Source organism: Corythoichthys intestinalis, unplaced genomic scaffold, assembly GCF_030265065.1.
Source record: "Corythoichthys intestinalis isolate RoL2023-P3 unplaced genomic scaffold, ASM3026506v1 HiC_scaffold_23, whole genome shotgun sequence".
NCBI lineage: Eukaryota > Metazoa > Chordata > Actinopteri > Syngnathiformes > Syngnathidae > Corythoichthys > Corythoichthys intestinalis.
This window is the reverse complement of record NW_026651592.1, coordinates 2601803-2616374: the sequence shown is the minus strand read 5'-3', so window position 1 is coordinate 2616374 and position 14572 is coordinate 2601803. Positions and strand designations below refer to the sequence as shown.

Sequence of the window (14572 nt, the reverse complement as noted above, 5' to 3'; positions counted from 1 at the left end):
GCTGGGACCTCACTTCGGAGCTGAGATAACAGGTTAATTTTCAGCACTACACTGACACAAGACACCAACCTTCCTTTGAAATGAGTCAAGCTTGAGCGTCTAAAGAACTTTCAACATTTGAAATTTTACATCGGACCACACCTGACAGTCCCACATCAATTTTGTGTGGAACCCAACATTTATAAGAAGACAAGAAATAAGCAAACAAGTGCATGCGTACAGCAAAAGCAAAAGGGAAAAAAAAAAAAAAAAAAAAAAAGAGTTATTATTTTTTATTTAATGTTAAGTGAGGGGTGCAAGTGCAAAAAGTGGTTAAAAAAGTGGTAGCCCGCAAAATCAATCAACAATCCCTAAGGCATCATTCTAAAAAATGCCGGGAAATTCTACCAACTTTACAGAGTTCATTCAAAATCAAGCTGAAGTTTGGTTATTGGTTAATTTGGAGCGCAAAACAAACAAACCGGCTTACCTCTACCGGGGCCCGTACTTTGGGATGCATCATTTCCTGGGAAATTGAGGACAAATTTAGCAACATCTTACCATTTGTCATTTGTTTATTTAAATTCCAGAATCCAAACAGTTGTAATAAACTGTTTGCATGCTCTACTGTACTACACTGTTCCTCCACCAAAGACTAACCATTCAAACATTTTATTCAATACAGAATTGAAGGGAAAATTTGTCATCTATCCGTTGTTTTTGCGGGGCTGATATTCCGGAATCCAGACGTGTTATGAGATAAGCAGTTTATGTTTAATCCTGATAACTTAAACAAACATGGGCTTCCCTCCACCAAGTCCCAACTTCACAAATAGCAAATTCACTAGAAATGAATTGTTGATGGTGACAGACATCCAATCCCAGTCAAAATGGATTGGACGTCTATCGCTGTCAATGGGAATCTGGGAATCAATGGGAAAAACTGTCTCATGTCTTACCTGCAAATTTGATTCCAACTGAGGGAATCCAATTACGACCTGAGAGGAACCAGATTGTTTTCTTATCGGAAAGTCAGAACAACCTTAAAATCGTTTTCGGTTACAAACGTTGGCGCTCGCCTATGGAATCCCTGTGACCCAGCACTCACGCGCATAGAATTATTTGGATCCTTCAAAAGGACCAATAAGGAAACCATTTTGAGTCGTTACTTGAACACCAGTTATAATAACACATAACACTACTGCCACACACACAGCCATAACATAATGTTACCACAACAAATGAATGATGGAATGTCAGGGACAGAGACAAAGTTATGGGAATGTGAGAAGAGTGTCGATAGGCCAGGAAATTGTTCGTAAAAAGCCATAACATTGCACGCCCTGAAAATATGCCCTGGAGCAAACACATATCATTACCTGCTCGTGTATGTGCCTGATGCCTGAACTGTAACAACCGTAAACGATGGAGCTGCTTGACTGGACGCTGAGTTCACTGGACAGAATTTTCTCAACAATGCGACCTACACCAAACCAACGCCCATGTCCGGCCAACACCTTCACGTCTGGAAAATCTGACAATCACCCTAATCAATGAACTCACACTAATCGACAATATTGCTAAGTGCTATGGCAAATCAATAACTTTTTGGGAAGAAAATTCATGCGGAAAAAAACAGAAAAGCTCATGTCGTATGATGTATGCAACTCTACCATGTTTGATTGTGCGTCCTTGGCTGCAAGAGGACGGGTCTTGATAAGCATATGCTTCTCCCGTCTGCCCTTGTCTTTCTTCGGTTCTTTCTTTCTTCGGGCTACTCATATTACATTTTGCAACTGTCAACGATACCGACGATGATGACAATAAAACATTTCATTCATTCATTTCATTCAATATTAGCTAAAAACAAATTCAATTCAAGTCAATTCAATTTTATTTGTATAGCCCTGGCTATATCCCCCATCCTTTGACCCTCCATGGCGGCAAGGAAAAACTCAAAAAAAAAACTCTGCTGAGACCCATCGACATAGCAAAAAAAATCTACAGGATAGCAAAATTTCTCAAACAAGTATTCAGTTTACCAGCAGCACACCTCCCCCAAGGCCAGAAATAAAGCTGAATTACCTTCTTGCGAATTATTGCCTGCTTAAGGTAGTGTGTAGTGATGCACTGATACCAATACTAGGGACCCAATATGGAACTAAAACGACATCATCAGCATCAAAGAGTACTAAGAAATAATGTACTTTCGGGATCTTCAGTACATTCCAACCGCTGCTTGCACAACCCAAGACAAGGCATAGGTTTCGTCTCAATATTGGTAGGGATGATATAACAGCATAACCGGCATGTACACTTTTTGCTGGGGACGGGACATTGAGACCAAATATATTTTGTGAACCGGGGTCAGAACTACACTTCTCACCAATATGAACGGAATGAATTGACAGGCTAAATGATTAATGCAAAATAAATCTTTGACCTATCCTAACTTTCTCACTGCAAATTTATAACGTCTTAATCCGATATTTTTTGTTAAATCTAGTCAAATAATATTCTCCCATCTTGTTTTGAGTGTTAAGAACATTTCTGACAAACAAGTTTTTTCTTTTAAGATTAAATATACAAACCTTTTACTTAAAATAAGTCTGTTAATCTTATTTCCTGCTAGCTGTTTTTCTTATGTCAAGAAATTTAAGTGAGTAAAATTGACTTGAAGCAATGTAGCAGATGCAAAATTAGTGGTGTGTTCCCCACCTCCACAATATTGACATCTTTATACATTACTTCAACATTTTACATTCTAATATCCCTAGTCTTCGATGGGGGCAGGGGAGGCGGCATGTTGTATTTCTGTCAGGCTGTGAATGCGTGTGTGTGTGTGGGGGGGGGGGGGGGGGGGGATTAAGTCATGAGCCAATCAAACCTGCATGTGAGGGAAAATCTGCATTGACCTATACTAACTTTCACACTGCAAATTTATAACGTCTTAATCCGATATTTTTTGTTAAATCTAGTCAAATAATTTTCTTCCATCTAGTTTTGAGTGTTATAGGCTAGTTAACAGATTAATGTGTCAGATTCTTCCACTTACTTGAAGTAAATATTACTACATTATTTGTTTTTATTAAGCCCATACATCTAAACGTTGGTCATTTTTCACCTAAATCAAGAAAAAAATGCTTTCAAATAATGTTTTGAACAATATTCTTGCATTAAGAACATTTCTGACAAACAAGTTTTTCTTTTAAGATTAAATATACAACCCTTTTGCTTAAAATAAGTCTGTTAATCTTATTTCCTGCTAGCTGTTTTTCTTATGTCAAGAAATCTAAGTGAGTAAAATTGACTTGAAGCACTATAGCTGATGCAAAATTAGTGGTGTGTTCCCCACATCCACAATATTGACATCTTTTTACATTACTTCTACATTCTTCACTCTAATATCCCTCATCTTCGAAGGGTGCGGGGGATGTTGTATTTCTGTCGGGCTGTGAATACGTGTGTGTGTGGGGGCTGGGGGGGGGGAATCAAGTCACGAGCCAATCAAACGTGCGTGAGAGAGAAAAAATTGACTGGCACATTCAGCGAGTGAAAAGGGGTCAATGTAAGTCTGAACATAATAAAAGTGCTATAATTCACTTAATAATGGTAGGATCAATTCAAACCTGACAACATATAGGAAGACAATGTAAATGACCTACAGTATATAACTGAAGTCATAATGCAAATAAGGTTGCTTAAAAGTTGGTGGGGATAATTTCAGCCTCCTGAAAAGTTAGTAGTGTTATGTCCCCACCCTCCCTATGCAAACCTACGCCCTTGACCCAAGATGACCACCAGGTACGCACGTCACCGTTAAAAAAAGGAGGGCTTGTCGCCTTTCCCATGATGAGAATAGACATCCAATCGTGTGGTGTCTAATCATCTCTTTTGCTGTGAATTTAAATTGAGTATATCACTAGTACACATATTTTCTTCCTCTGTCCAAGATGCACAATCCAACCAATTAGGGTACTGCTATTAGACGTCCAATCTATTTCAACTGGAAGGGTGAGAGCGAATGTGCGTCCGTTACTTTACATTCGAGCATGCAGTAATTTAGCATTAACCCTGAAAAGTCGCGGGACACGCCTACGCGTTCTGCATGCATGTCATCTTTATAGCCTCGTCACGCTGTAATTACATCACCCACATGCCACTGGTTGGTCTTGTGTTAGTGCGGACGTTGAGGTCCCCGCTCACTTTTACTTGAAATCAATCAACCAAGTAAAACAGGAGATGATGTCATTTGAGTTTTATTGTTTCATTGCCCTCATAAATAAACATTAAAACGCTGCATGGACCATTTGCTCATGTACATATTTACATCATTTCTTGTCCTGTAAATATATATTTTTTAAATACTTTTTTCAATGTTATATTTTTTCACAATCAATCTTTTCAATTTATATATGGCAGAAAACATAGACAAGGCTGAAAAAGCAGTTTCTGCTCTTGCACCCCTCTTTAAAATAAACTGCTTTATTTTAAGCCAAAAGAACTGGTGTGTTTGATAGAACAACATGTCAGTATGCTGCAATAACAGATTCATGGCGCATTATACCCCCGAACTAATTTTAATTTGTCCGTTTTACCCTGGAGACCCCCGTTTACAGACACTGCACAACCGCTCTTGTTTCAACCTAGTCATAAAAAAAGGTAAGTAATAATATTTATCATTCGAAATGTCTATCATTTTAGCTTAGAATCATTAATGGATGTCTAATATTTAGTTTAAAAAAAAAAAAAAAGGTTTGAAAAAATTCTTCACTCGCATATTTTTAACTTTGAAACAAATTACGTCACAATTAAAAAAAAATAGTGTCTGAAAATAGTTCACGGATATCTACCTCATAACTATCGCTTAATTTTTTTTTGTTACAGTCGAATTTTCCCCCGATATTTTTGATGATACAGTGTATCACAGAGTGAGTACAATTAATTTGTCCGTTTTACCCTGGAGACTCCGGTTTACAGACCCTGCACAACCGCTCTTGTTTCAACCCAGCTATAAAAAGAAGGTAATTAATAATATTTATTATTCAAAATGTCTGTCATTTTTAGCTTAGAATATTAATTGATGTCTAATATTTAGTTAAAAAAAAAAACAACTTTAAAATATTATTCACTCGCATATTTTTGTTTTTTTTTTAATTAAAAATTATTAACACACATATTTTAAACTTTTAAACAAATTACGTCCCAATTTTTGTTACTGTTGCATTTTCCCCAATATGTTAGATGATAAATAATCAATCCAAACAAAGAAAATTGCTGAAAAAAAACGTTTAAAGGGTAAATACCGTATTGGCCCGAATATAAGACAGTGTTTTTTGCATTGAAATAATACTGAAAAAGAAGGGGTCATCTTATATTTGCGGTCTAGACATTATACCCATTCACGCCGCTAGATGGCTCCAGATATCATTGAAGCGATGTTCTGTCATGACAGATCTCAGCTACTCTCAAGTTTAACCAGTTTGTATTATTTCATTGCAATGTTTTTCCTTATTCAGATTTGTTTCAAGACTACAGTTACAGTTAGACTTCACTTTGATGGTTAATGCGGTTATTGCAATTTTGTTGTTTTATCACAATAGATTGGTTTATTTACATTTCAAAAACCAGAAGCCATTCATTTACAAATGTGATTGCACTTTACATATTTAAATGTTCAGATATTAAGATTTGAATGAGGCAAAATAACATGCTTTTTCTGTCAAATATATTATTATAATCATTTGTTTCGGATGTACTGTAATTATTTTCTTTATAAAAATTAATTTGGTGTTCAATAAGTCTTTTTTTCAAACTTGAGTCTTGAAAAAGAGGGGGTCGTCTTATAATCAGAGTCTTCTTATATTTGGGCCAATAGACCCCAATCACATGACGTCACAACTCCGCCCCCCTGACTGGTGCCGCCATATTGTCCGTCAGCTCATTGTGTTTACATATTACCACTACGTACATTCCTGCTATTACTGCGTGTTTTTCTAATTGTCTAAGGAATCACCGCCTAGTAAACGAACCCAAAAATCTTCCTGACAATCGTTGACATTGATTAATCAAAATGGTGAAGGCTTTTGTGGCGGTTGGTTGCAGTAACAGAGAAGATAAACCGTCATTTTAGGAGTTGCTGTGTGCCCATTGTTAAAAGGGCAAATCTCGAAAGCAGCACGGTTTGTTTATCTCGGTCCATGATGCGTTTGTGTCGACCGCCGTCAGACAGCGGCGAAAACATCAATATGATGCCAACACGATCGCAGACATCATCAGACGGAGACTACGAAGCTCATCGCCACGGTCGCGCAGCAAGAAGGTGAGCGCAACAACAGGTGTTGTGCCGAAAAATAGCCACCCTGTGTGAAATGTCCCCCCTGACGGGAGCTCCCACATGGAAACGACTTTCTTGTAATGTGAACATGTATTATTTTATTCTGCTTGAACTCATAAATGTCATACCTGTGTGATTGTCATTGGGATATGGTCGTGAAAACCTGTAGACTAACACATTTCTGTTCAAAGATGGTTATGTGGCCCAGTCCACGACTAAAATACAGTACAAATATTTTGTGTAATTTAATTATTTAAAACTGATCTTACAGTCGTAAATCCATTACTGTAATGCGTCCATGAAAACATTTGATGTTTTCACGTCAATAAAGCGTTATAAATAAGCGCTCCCGTCAGGGGGGACATTTCACGCAGGGCAGCTATTTTTCGGCACACACCGGCCCGTTGTCGATCAAGTTTTATTTCACAATCGTGACAACGGTGATGCTGAGCTGACCAAATGTCTGCTTATATTTGGGCCAGTGCCGATTTTGGGTACCCGACTCCTCATCGTGACATAAACTGGAGTATCATTAGAAATTTTGTGGTCTCAGGACGAGCTCTGACGCACGGGACGGGACCGAACGGGAGGAAACATCGGTTTGGGCATCAAATATGGATCTGGCGACTGGATCGACCGAAGCTTTTGCAAATAACGGCTTTTATGCAACTCATCCAATGAGTTTACAGCGTCTGAAAGCACCGGGGCTTCCATAATTTGCAAGTGAATCCACCTTTAGAAACTACGATCATTGACAATACGGACACACAATGACGGACAATATAGCAGCACAATACAGTGATCACGTGATTGTGTGACGCTGGTGACTGGGGTGATACGGTATATTGAAAAGAACATCTCGACCACTCCTTGTTGTCTGCGATTTCTGCATCACGACCCTTGTTATATTACCATGTTTCACCCATAAGGTCCCGCAAAAATCCGGCTGTGGCCATTCACATCTGTGTCTTGACACTCGATGATACATGCAACATGGGAGATTTTGGATTGAAACAAGGTAAGTATGCGATAATATCTCGTTAAAGTCATGGCGTCTGTAATTCTGCTCTTGCATGCTCTCACCTCCAGTTAGGGTTTTGCTGTTTAATTTTTTTTTTTAATGCCCGCCTTTTCAAATTTTTTTTCTTCCCCCAGAAAATAGGGGATTTTAAGCTTTCCAATGATGTATCACACATGCATATAGGACAATTTTGAAATTTGGTCAAATTGGGGGTCTCTGAGTGTTTTCTGCCATATTTTGGATCACTAACAAATAAACAAGGTTTTGGCTGAGGTAAAAATGTGCAACGTCAGCACGCGCTAATTCAAGACACATGCAATCAAATGGTGCCTCCAACGGCCTCAGACCCTATTGAACTCGACCACCCAAACAACAGAGTTCTTGACATGACAGTATACCGGCAACCGAGCGAGGATTCACGCCAAGGACGGCCAGGGTGCATTTTACACTCGCCCCGAGTCTTGGTTAATAACTCACAGGTTGCCACTAAATAAAAGAGACATCAGTGCCCTAACTCCACTGACCACCACCTGGTGGAGGATTCAAATTAAATCCAAAATCTGGAACGGTGGCTGGCCAAGAACAGCAGGAGCTCGTGTTACCCGCTCGCACCGATCATCTCTTTGGCGATGGCTCGCCGTTTCAAATCTGGCGCGAGGGCTGTTCGGGCCGCGGGGCGTCCTGCTACATGCGTTTAGCTCGGGACACTCCCACTTGTTTGTGCTTCCACAATGAGGCCGGAGTTTGGAACAGGTTGTATATCAATTAGGACTTAAAAAGCTGGCAGGCATTTATGGTGACGCCCTTTAACCCCCAGGGGGCCAGAGGAGCAAATTCTTGTTGCTGCGTGTCTAACAGGAGAATTTAGGGTGCAGCTTCTTTTTTATTAACCCACACTCATTCCTTTTTACTGTTCTTTGTAAAAATCTGTTTTGGGACCCGTGTTTTTACCACAGTGCTGTTTGGAATGCAATAATCGTTCCATAATATTAATGCAACATTCAAATTGAAAGATGACACTTGGGTTGGAAGCTTAAAAATTTGATTTTGAGCTGTTTTTCCCAGGATTTGATGATGTTTCGAGAACTGCAACAACAACAAAATGTTCTTTTCAAAATTTAAGATCACATCATTTGAGAAAATGGCTAAGGAAGATGAGACATGTTGGCATTTGGTTGGCTTTTGATTTTGACAAGCTTTTGGAAAGTGCAATGTTGAAATTTCAGCCACAAGTTATCAAAACATTTCTTCAAATTTAGTACAAAATTTGAGAAAGATGAGACATGTTCGCTCTTCAAAATGCCATGTTTGGATGTCCTTATTGAAATTTGGATGAGATTTCCAAAAATGCAAAAAAAAAAAAAAAAAAAAAAAAAAAAATTAACATTAAGTTATCAATGTATTTTTAGTATAGTTTTTTTTTTTTTAGAGGTGTAACGGTACACAAAAATCTTGGTTAGGTACGTACCTCGGTTTTGAGGTCACAGTTCGGTTCATTTTCGGTACAGTAAGAAAACAAAATGCAAAATATAAATGTGCTAGTTGTTTATTACACACTTTTGTGCTTTCAACAATAGGAACATTAACTTATACAAAGCTAGAATTCTGCTCAAAAAGTAGCAGGTATTTAAAGATAATAATCCAACAACAATTTGCCTTTCAGACCCCGCATATTGGTCAGCTTTCTTTCTGAGAGAAAGAAGAAAAAAGAAGTCCCGTGCTAAAGAGAAAAGCAATCCCAATGACAAAGATTTTAACATGTATTTTACAAATGAAATTCCTCAATGAATCAATTTTTTTTTCTCATGAACGTTTTCAAAAGCTTTATTGGCGGATTTTCTCAAGTTAAAGCGCCACACAGAAATTAATACATTTAATTGTGTAAGCAGGATGTGCGTATTATTCTTATTATTTAGTTAAAGGTGTTTTAGCTCATTTCCATTTATCTTATTCAAATGGGCTATTATTTATTTTATTGTGTGTTTATATTTTACAAATGTGATGCAGAATTCATTTATATTGTATATTTTATGTTGTATAACTTTCTTTCCTATGTGAATATTAGTTCCTACTTGTTTTGTTGTGGTAGGAGAGTTTTGTATTCCGGTCTGCCCAATCCTAGCTAGTAGTATTGACGCAGGAGGGCCGCGTCTCGCGTCAAATAATAAACTCTGCCGTTCTTTTCGCGTGCGTCGTGTTGAGCCGCTTCTGGGACGCGTCTAACACGCAGCTGCACTGCGACTGGTGTGCATTGGCTGATTGACTTTAATGCTCGCGTTTCACTGCGTTTTCGCGGCGGCCACGATGTGCGCCGTCGACGTTCTGGGTTATATACCGTCCTACCGTGTTGGTCCTCATTATAGTCGAGAAGACGCAGTAAATATTATCTACACAAAGAAACTGTAACCCGATCGACTCACAGCCTCGAAAAGTAAGGGTTACATTACGTCAGAAATCCATTCGGTACGCCTCCGTTCCGAACCGAGCACCCTGTACCGAAACGGTTCAATGCAAATACATGTACCATTACACCCTTAGTTTTTTTTTTTTTTTTTTTTAAATACAGTTATACAGGGTGTTCCAAAATGGTTGACCCCATTCTAAATGCCCATATGTCGGAAACTACTAGATGGATCTTAATGAAACTGAATACACTTTATGTTGAAGGCTATACGTTTTATTGGTTAAATTTACATAGAAAAGTACAAATATTTGTTGGTTCTATGACAGATTTTCATCAATGTTCAATACGAGCGCTGCCTGTGACTCTGCACACGTCGAGTAGGTATTCGAGCTCGTGCCAAACTCGCTGTACAGTTGGCCAAAGAAGAATGTCATGTATTCGGTAACAGTTTCCAGTGCAGCTGTAATTCTCTGTTTTGTTGTTTAGTTGGTGCCTTGTTTGCAACATTTTTGCTCGCTGCATTGTCTTCGGTGACTGACTCCGAGGATACTCTAACACGCAAAATGCCTTTTCTTTTGAGTGATCGGCATTTCTTAACCTGAACTGATAGAAATGCCAAACGTTACACACAAAAACTTGAAAGTTTTCTACACAAGCTGTGAAAATTTGCGGTCATTCCAACGAAAATTGTCCAAATTATTGGCCAACGAAATGGTGTCAAGCATTTTGGAACACACTTTATTTTTCTCAAATTTCTAGTCGATCAATGTGAGAGAACGGCAATGATGGGGACGGGATGTTGGCAATTGCCATAAAAATTGAAAAATAAAATTTTTGCCTATCCCTCTTATCAGATTGACATACTTTTAAAAACTGAAAAAAAATTGGAAATGGATAGGAAATTTCCCTCTTTAAATTGTGAAGAAATTAAAATCACAAAATACAATAGCCAAACAACATGAGACATGTATTCTTGATTTATCCATTTTGATCATTTCTCCAAAATTAGTACCGCCGCTCTATATTGTATCATATTGAACAGCTGATATTCAAACACAGTGTGAAAGCCATTCGAAATACAGCCAATTTATGATCTCTTTTTTTAGTCATTTTCTCAACGCTTATGTTGGGTCGGCTTTCAAAAGCGCTTTAGGACGCAACCTTTAAGTAAACGTTTTTCAGGTGCGTCTATATACGGAAATAATATAATTTAGATTTTTTTTTTTAATTACATAAAATACCCTTATTTAATTTAGAAATTGTCCTATTTCATTTTAACGCTGTGCAAGAAGCATATGGTTTTGGTGTAACTGCTCCAATTTAGTTTGTTCTGGACTGAATTTTAACTTCAGTTGACTACAACACTTTGACCGGCAATCAAGAAAGCAACAATTAATTAATAAAAAATGCGCATGGCCGAAAACACTCAGGTGACTTGAAGACCCCCAATTTAGCCAACTTTTAAAATTGTTTTTTCTATTTTTCTTTGTTTGGATCGATTATTTATCATCTAACATATCGGAGAAATTGCGACAGTAACAAAAAAAAAAAAAAAAAAAAATATATATATATATATATATATATATATACAATTAAGCGATAGTTATGAGGTAGATATCTGTGACTTTTTTACAGACACCTTTTTTTCATGGTGACATAATTTGTTTAAAAGTTTAAAATACGTGTGTGAATAAATTTTTTAAGTAGTTTTTTTTTAAACAAAAAAAAAATATATATATGAGAGATCAATTAATAATTCTAAGCTAAAAACGACAGACATTTTGAATAATACATATAATTAATTACCTTCGTTTTATGGCTGGGTTGAAACGAGCGGTTGCGCGACGTCTGTTGACGGGCTTTTCATGGTAAAACGGACATATTAAAAATAGTTTGGGGGCTTAATTCGCCATGAATCTGCTATGGCAGCATATAGACATATTGTTCTATCAAACACAAAAGTTGTTTTGGCTCAAAATACAGCAGTTTCTTTTAAAGAGGAGTGCAAGAGCAGAAACTACTTTTTCAGTCTTGTCTGTGTTTTCCGCCATAAAGCGTTCATATCATTTCGCTTGGTCTTACTTTCCTCGCGCTTCTCCCGTCAGTTGCCCGCGATGAGAAATTTGACTACATTACCTTCATCACCTAAGCGATAAATTACAATTAATTCATCAGGATCCCTAATGAGAGTCAGGAATCCATTCCAATGACGAATATTTACGACCAGCGGAGTTCAGAGGTCGTGGGTTCAAATCTGCTTTCCTCCCACATTCCAAAAACATCCCTAGGTTCATTGAAGACGAAATTGTTCGGCGTTAATGTGATCATCCGTGATAGGATGGCTGTACACCTACGATCATAATGAGACGGGTGTTCAACAACTACTCTTCCGATGTCCTGCATCTCGTTCGGCTGTCGATTTTTTTCTTTCGCTTTTCCCGAGATGCCGCAAGTACAATTTGGGAGACATTTTCCACACACACCCTTGGTTGAACAGCTTCAAACGCTTTTTACCCCCCTCCTCTGATACGTGCGCGCACACACAGACAAGGGAACTGCGCTAATCCTGATCTTCTCCACAAGCAAAGGGATCATCTCTCTGTAAATCACACAGAGCTCTTTGTGATCAAAGTATTCCATCTCTGCTCGAACACACCAGCCGGCAAGGTCGACATCTTCCTGGTCTTTCACCTTGGATGGAAAATCAGCAATGGACGAATGACATATACTTTTTCGGGCACATTTTCCCACCAGATTATTTGGGAACATTTGCCTGACCTCAGCGTTTTTGAGTTTAACTCTTTCAGTGCAATTGACGATGATGGAGGATTAATTTCAATGAGTTCATCCCTACTAGACGTCCGATCCATTTTGGAGGTTTGACGCGAATATGATCGTTCATTCGCTGCCATCCCTCCCAGTTCAAATGGATCGGACGTCTATCACAGTCAATGGCAGCCAGTGAGTTAATTTACCAGGCTTCAACATGCACACACATAAAATCAGGCATGAAATATAAGACTCCAACGGGGTTGAATCCACAAAGCGGAATAAAGGATTTGGACAAGAGAGGATGAAGAGAGGGTGGTCATTGCATTAAATATATTCATCCCATTACAACTGGAGAGCAGAGGATGCTTGTATTCCAACCCCCCGCTAACCTTAAATTATTAGCCAAAACTTCTTCTTCGCTCACAACGCCATCTGCTGACCACCTGTGTTCCTGCACCTTTATTTTGTATTACAGCTAAATAAGTATTCTGCAGCAAACACACTCAGAATTGCAAATGTCACGTGAATAGATGTGTGTTGGAATTTATAAAGAATGCAAACAAAGATTAAAAATTATAAAGACGAACATTTATGAGAGTGTAAAGTCTTTTGTATTTTAGGATCTTATCTTACCTTGGACGTGCAGCGCCAGGAGGAGCACGCAAATTCCCGCACACAGCTGCGCCATGGCACCTCAGTTCTCCCGAGGGGTCTTCTCTGTTAGAACCGCGCACAAAGAGCGGGCATGCAACTTGCGCAAATCCCACTTGAGAAGGAGGGGGGCAGAAATAACCACACACGCAAGCAGAGTGAGGGTCCCCTGGTCTGAATTGGACTGCTACCTCCAAAGCCAACGAGAAAACTAGAGATCGAGGCGGTGGCCGAGCATTAATTTGACGGAACGAGTCTTCTCTTGCGAGTTGAGCGTCAAGCGATCTGCTGCAGCTCCATCCAAGTCTATGGATCGATGGCCGGCCAGGCTAAGGGGTTAAGTTTCCAAACACTTCGGCGTCCCCCTCCCCTTGGACTGAGCGCCTGAAGTTCCTCGCGGTAGGAGGAGGGAAAGAAATAGGAACGAATGTTCTACTGGAGTGAAGGTTGTCGGTTCACGCTGGACGTCGCGGAGCTCCACGCAGATGCGGTCGTGTGCACTCGCTGCTTCCCGACCGAGACTGGCAGGCAGGCGGCCGGGTGAGGGAGGGAGTAAGCGGAGTGAGCAACGAGAGTCCCTCCTCCTCCTCCTCCGGGATCCGAGGGGGAAGCTCGGGATCGGCCGACGTCTCGGAGGGGGAGGAGTCGGGAAGGCTGGATTGACGGGCCAACCAACACGCTCGCGCATGCGCAGTCATAGCTTTTTCGGGGGAGTTTAGTCAGGTGGCGAATGGAATCATGTTTGGGAAAAGCTTAATTTTTCATTTAATTTTTGTTTTGTTTTGTTGTTGCTTAATTTATAAACGAGGATGAAAATAAATGGGTTTGTTTTGTTTTAATTAAATAAAAAAAAAGTTGTGTTTCAATTGAATTACAGCAACATTTACCAAGGGGTGAAGGTGGACCAGAACGGTCAGGAACACAGTTCCGGTATAAGATTCAAGTGTGAAAGTGGCTAGAATTTCTTGCCGGAACTCCCCGACGTAAAGGTCGCCACGGAGCAAGAAATTTTGTTTATTTATTTATTTTTCTTTCTTTTTTTTTTTTTTTTTTTTTTTTTTTTTTTGAGGGGGTCGAATCGCTTAAACTACTGAAATGCAAAGAAAACTGTTTCAGCACAGTTATTTCTATAACACGTACAAAAACTGATTTTTATTCAAAAGGTATTTTTTCAATGCTTTGCAAAATAAAACTTAACAAAAACAGCAATAACCCTAACCTCCATCTCCTAATTTTTATTTTCCCTCATTTCCTCACATACTAAATGCCAAATCTCAATTTTAACTACTTAAGAACATAGGATGTATATTAAAATTAAAGGAAATGAACACATTTACTTTTTTTGCAATAATAAAAAAGATAGAAGTAACATACATTCAGGAAAAATAAGTACACATGACTTATATCA

The 14572-nt window shown here is 38.9% G+C and overlaps 1 protein-coding gene across 5 annotated transcripts in view; it reads right to left on the bottom strand.

Annotated features, from left to right (window-relative positions):
• The window catches only part of LOC130911149 (nectin-1-like), a 586891-nt gene extending 573187 nt beyond the window's left edge, over nucleotides 1-13704 (bottom strand). For 4 of the 5 annotated variants that reach the window (XM_057828909.1, XM_057828911.1, XM_057828912.1 and 1 more), the window contains exons 1-2: nucleotides 13147-13704; nucleotides 470-505 (exon numbers count right to left, since the gene is read on the bottom strand). In XM_057828909.1, coding sequence (XP_057684892.1) covers nucleotides 470-505; nucleotides 13147-13201 — 91 coding nt within the window. In that variant the 5' untranslated portion in view covers nucleotides 13202-13704. The remainder of the gene's footprint in view (nucleotides 1-469; nucleotides 506-13146) is intronic. The other variant, XM_057828910.1, reaches the window with a different exon arrangement.
• Between the last annotated feature and the right edge of the window lie 868 nt (nucleotides 13705-14572).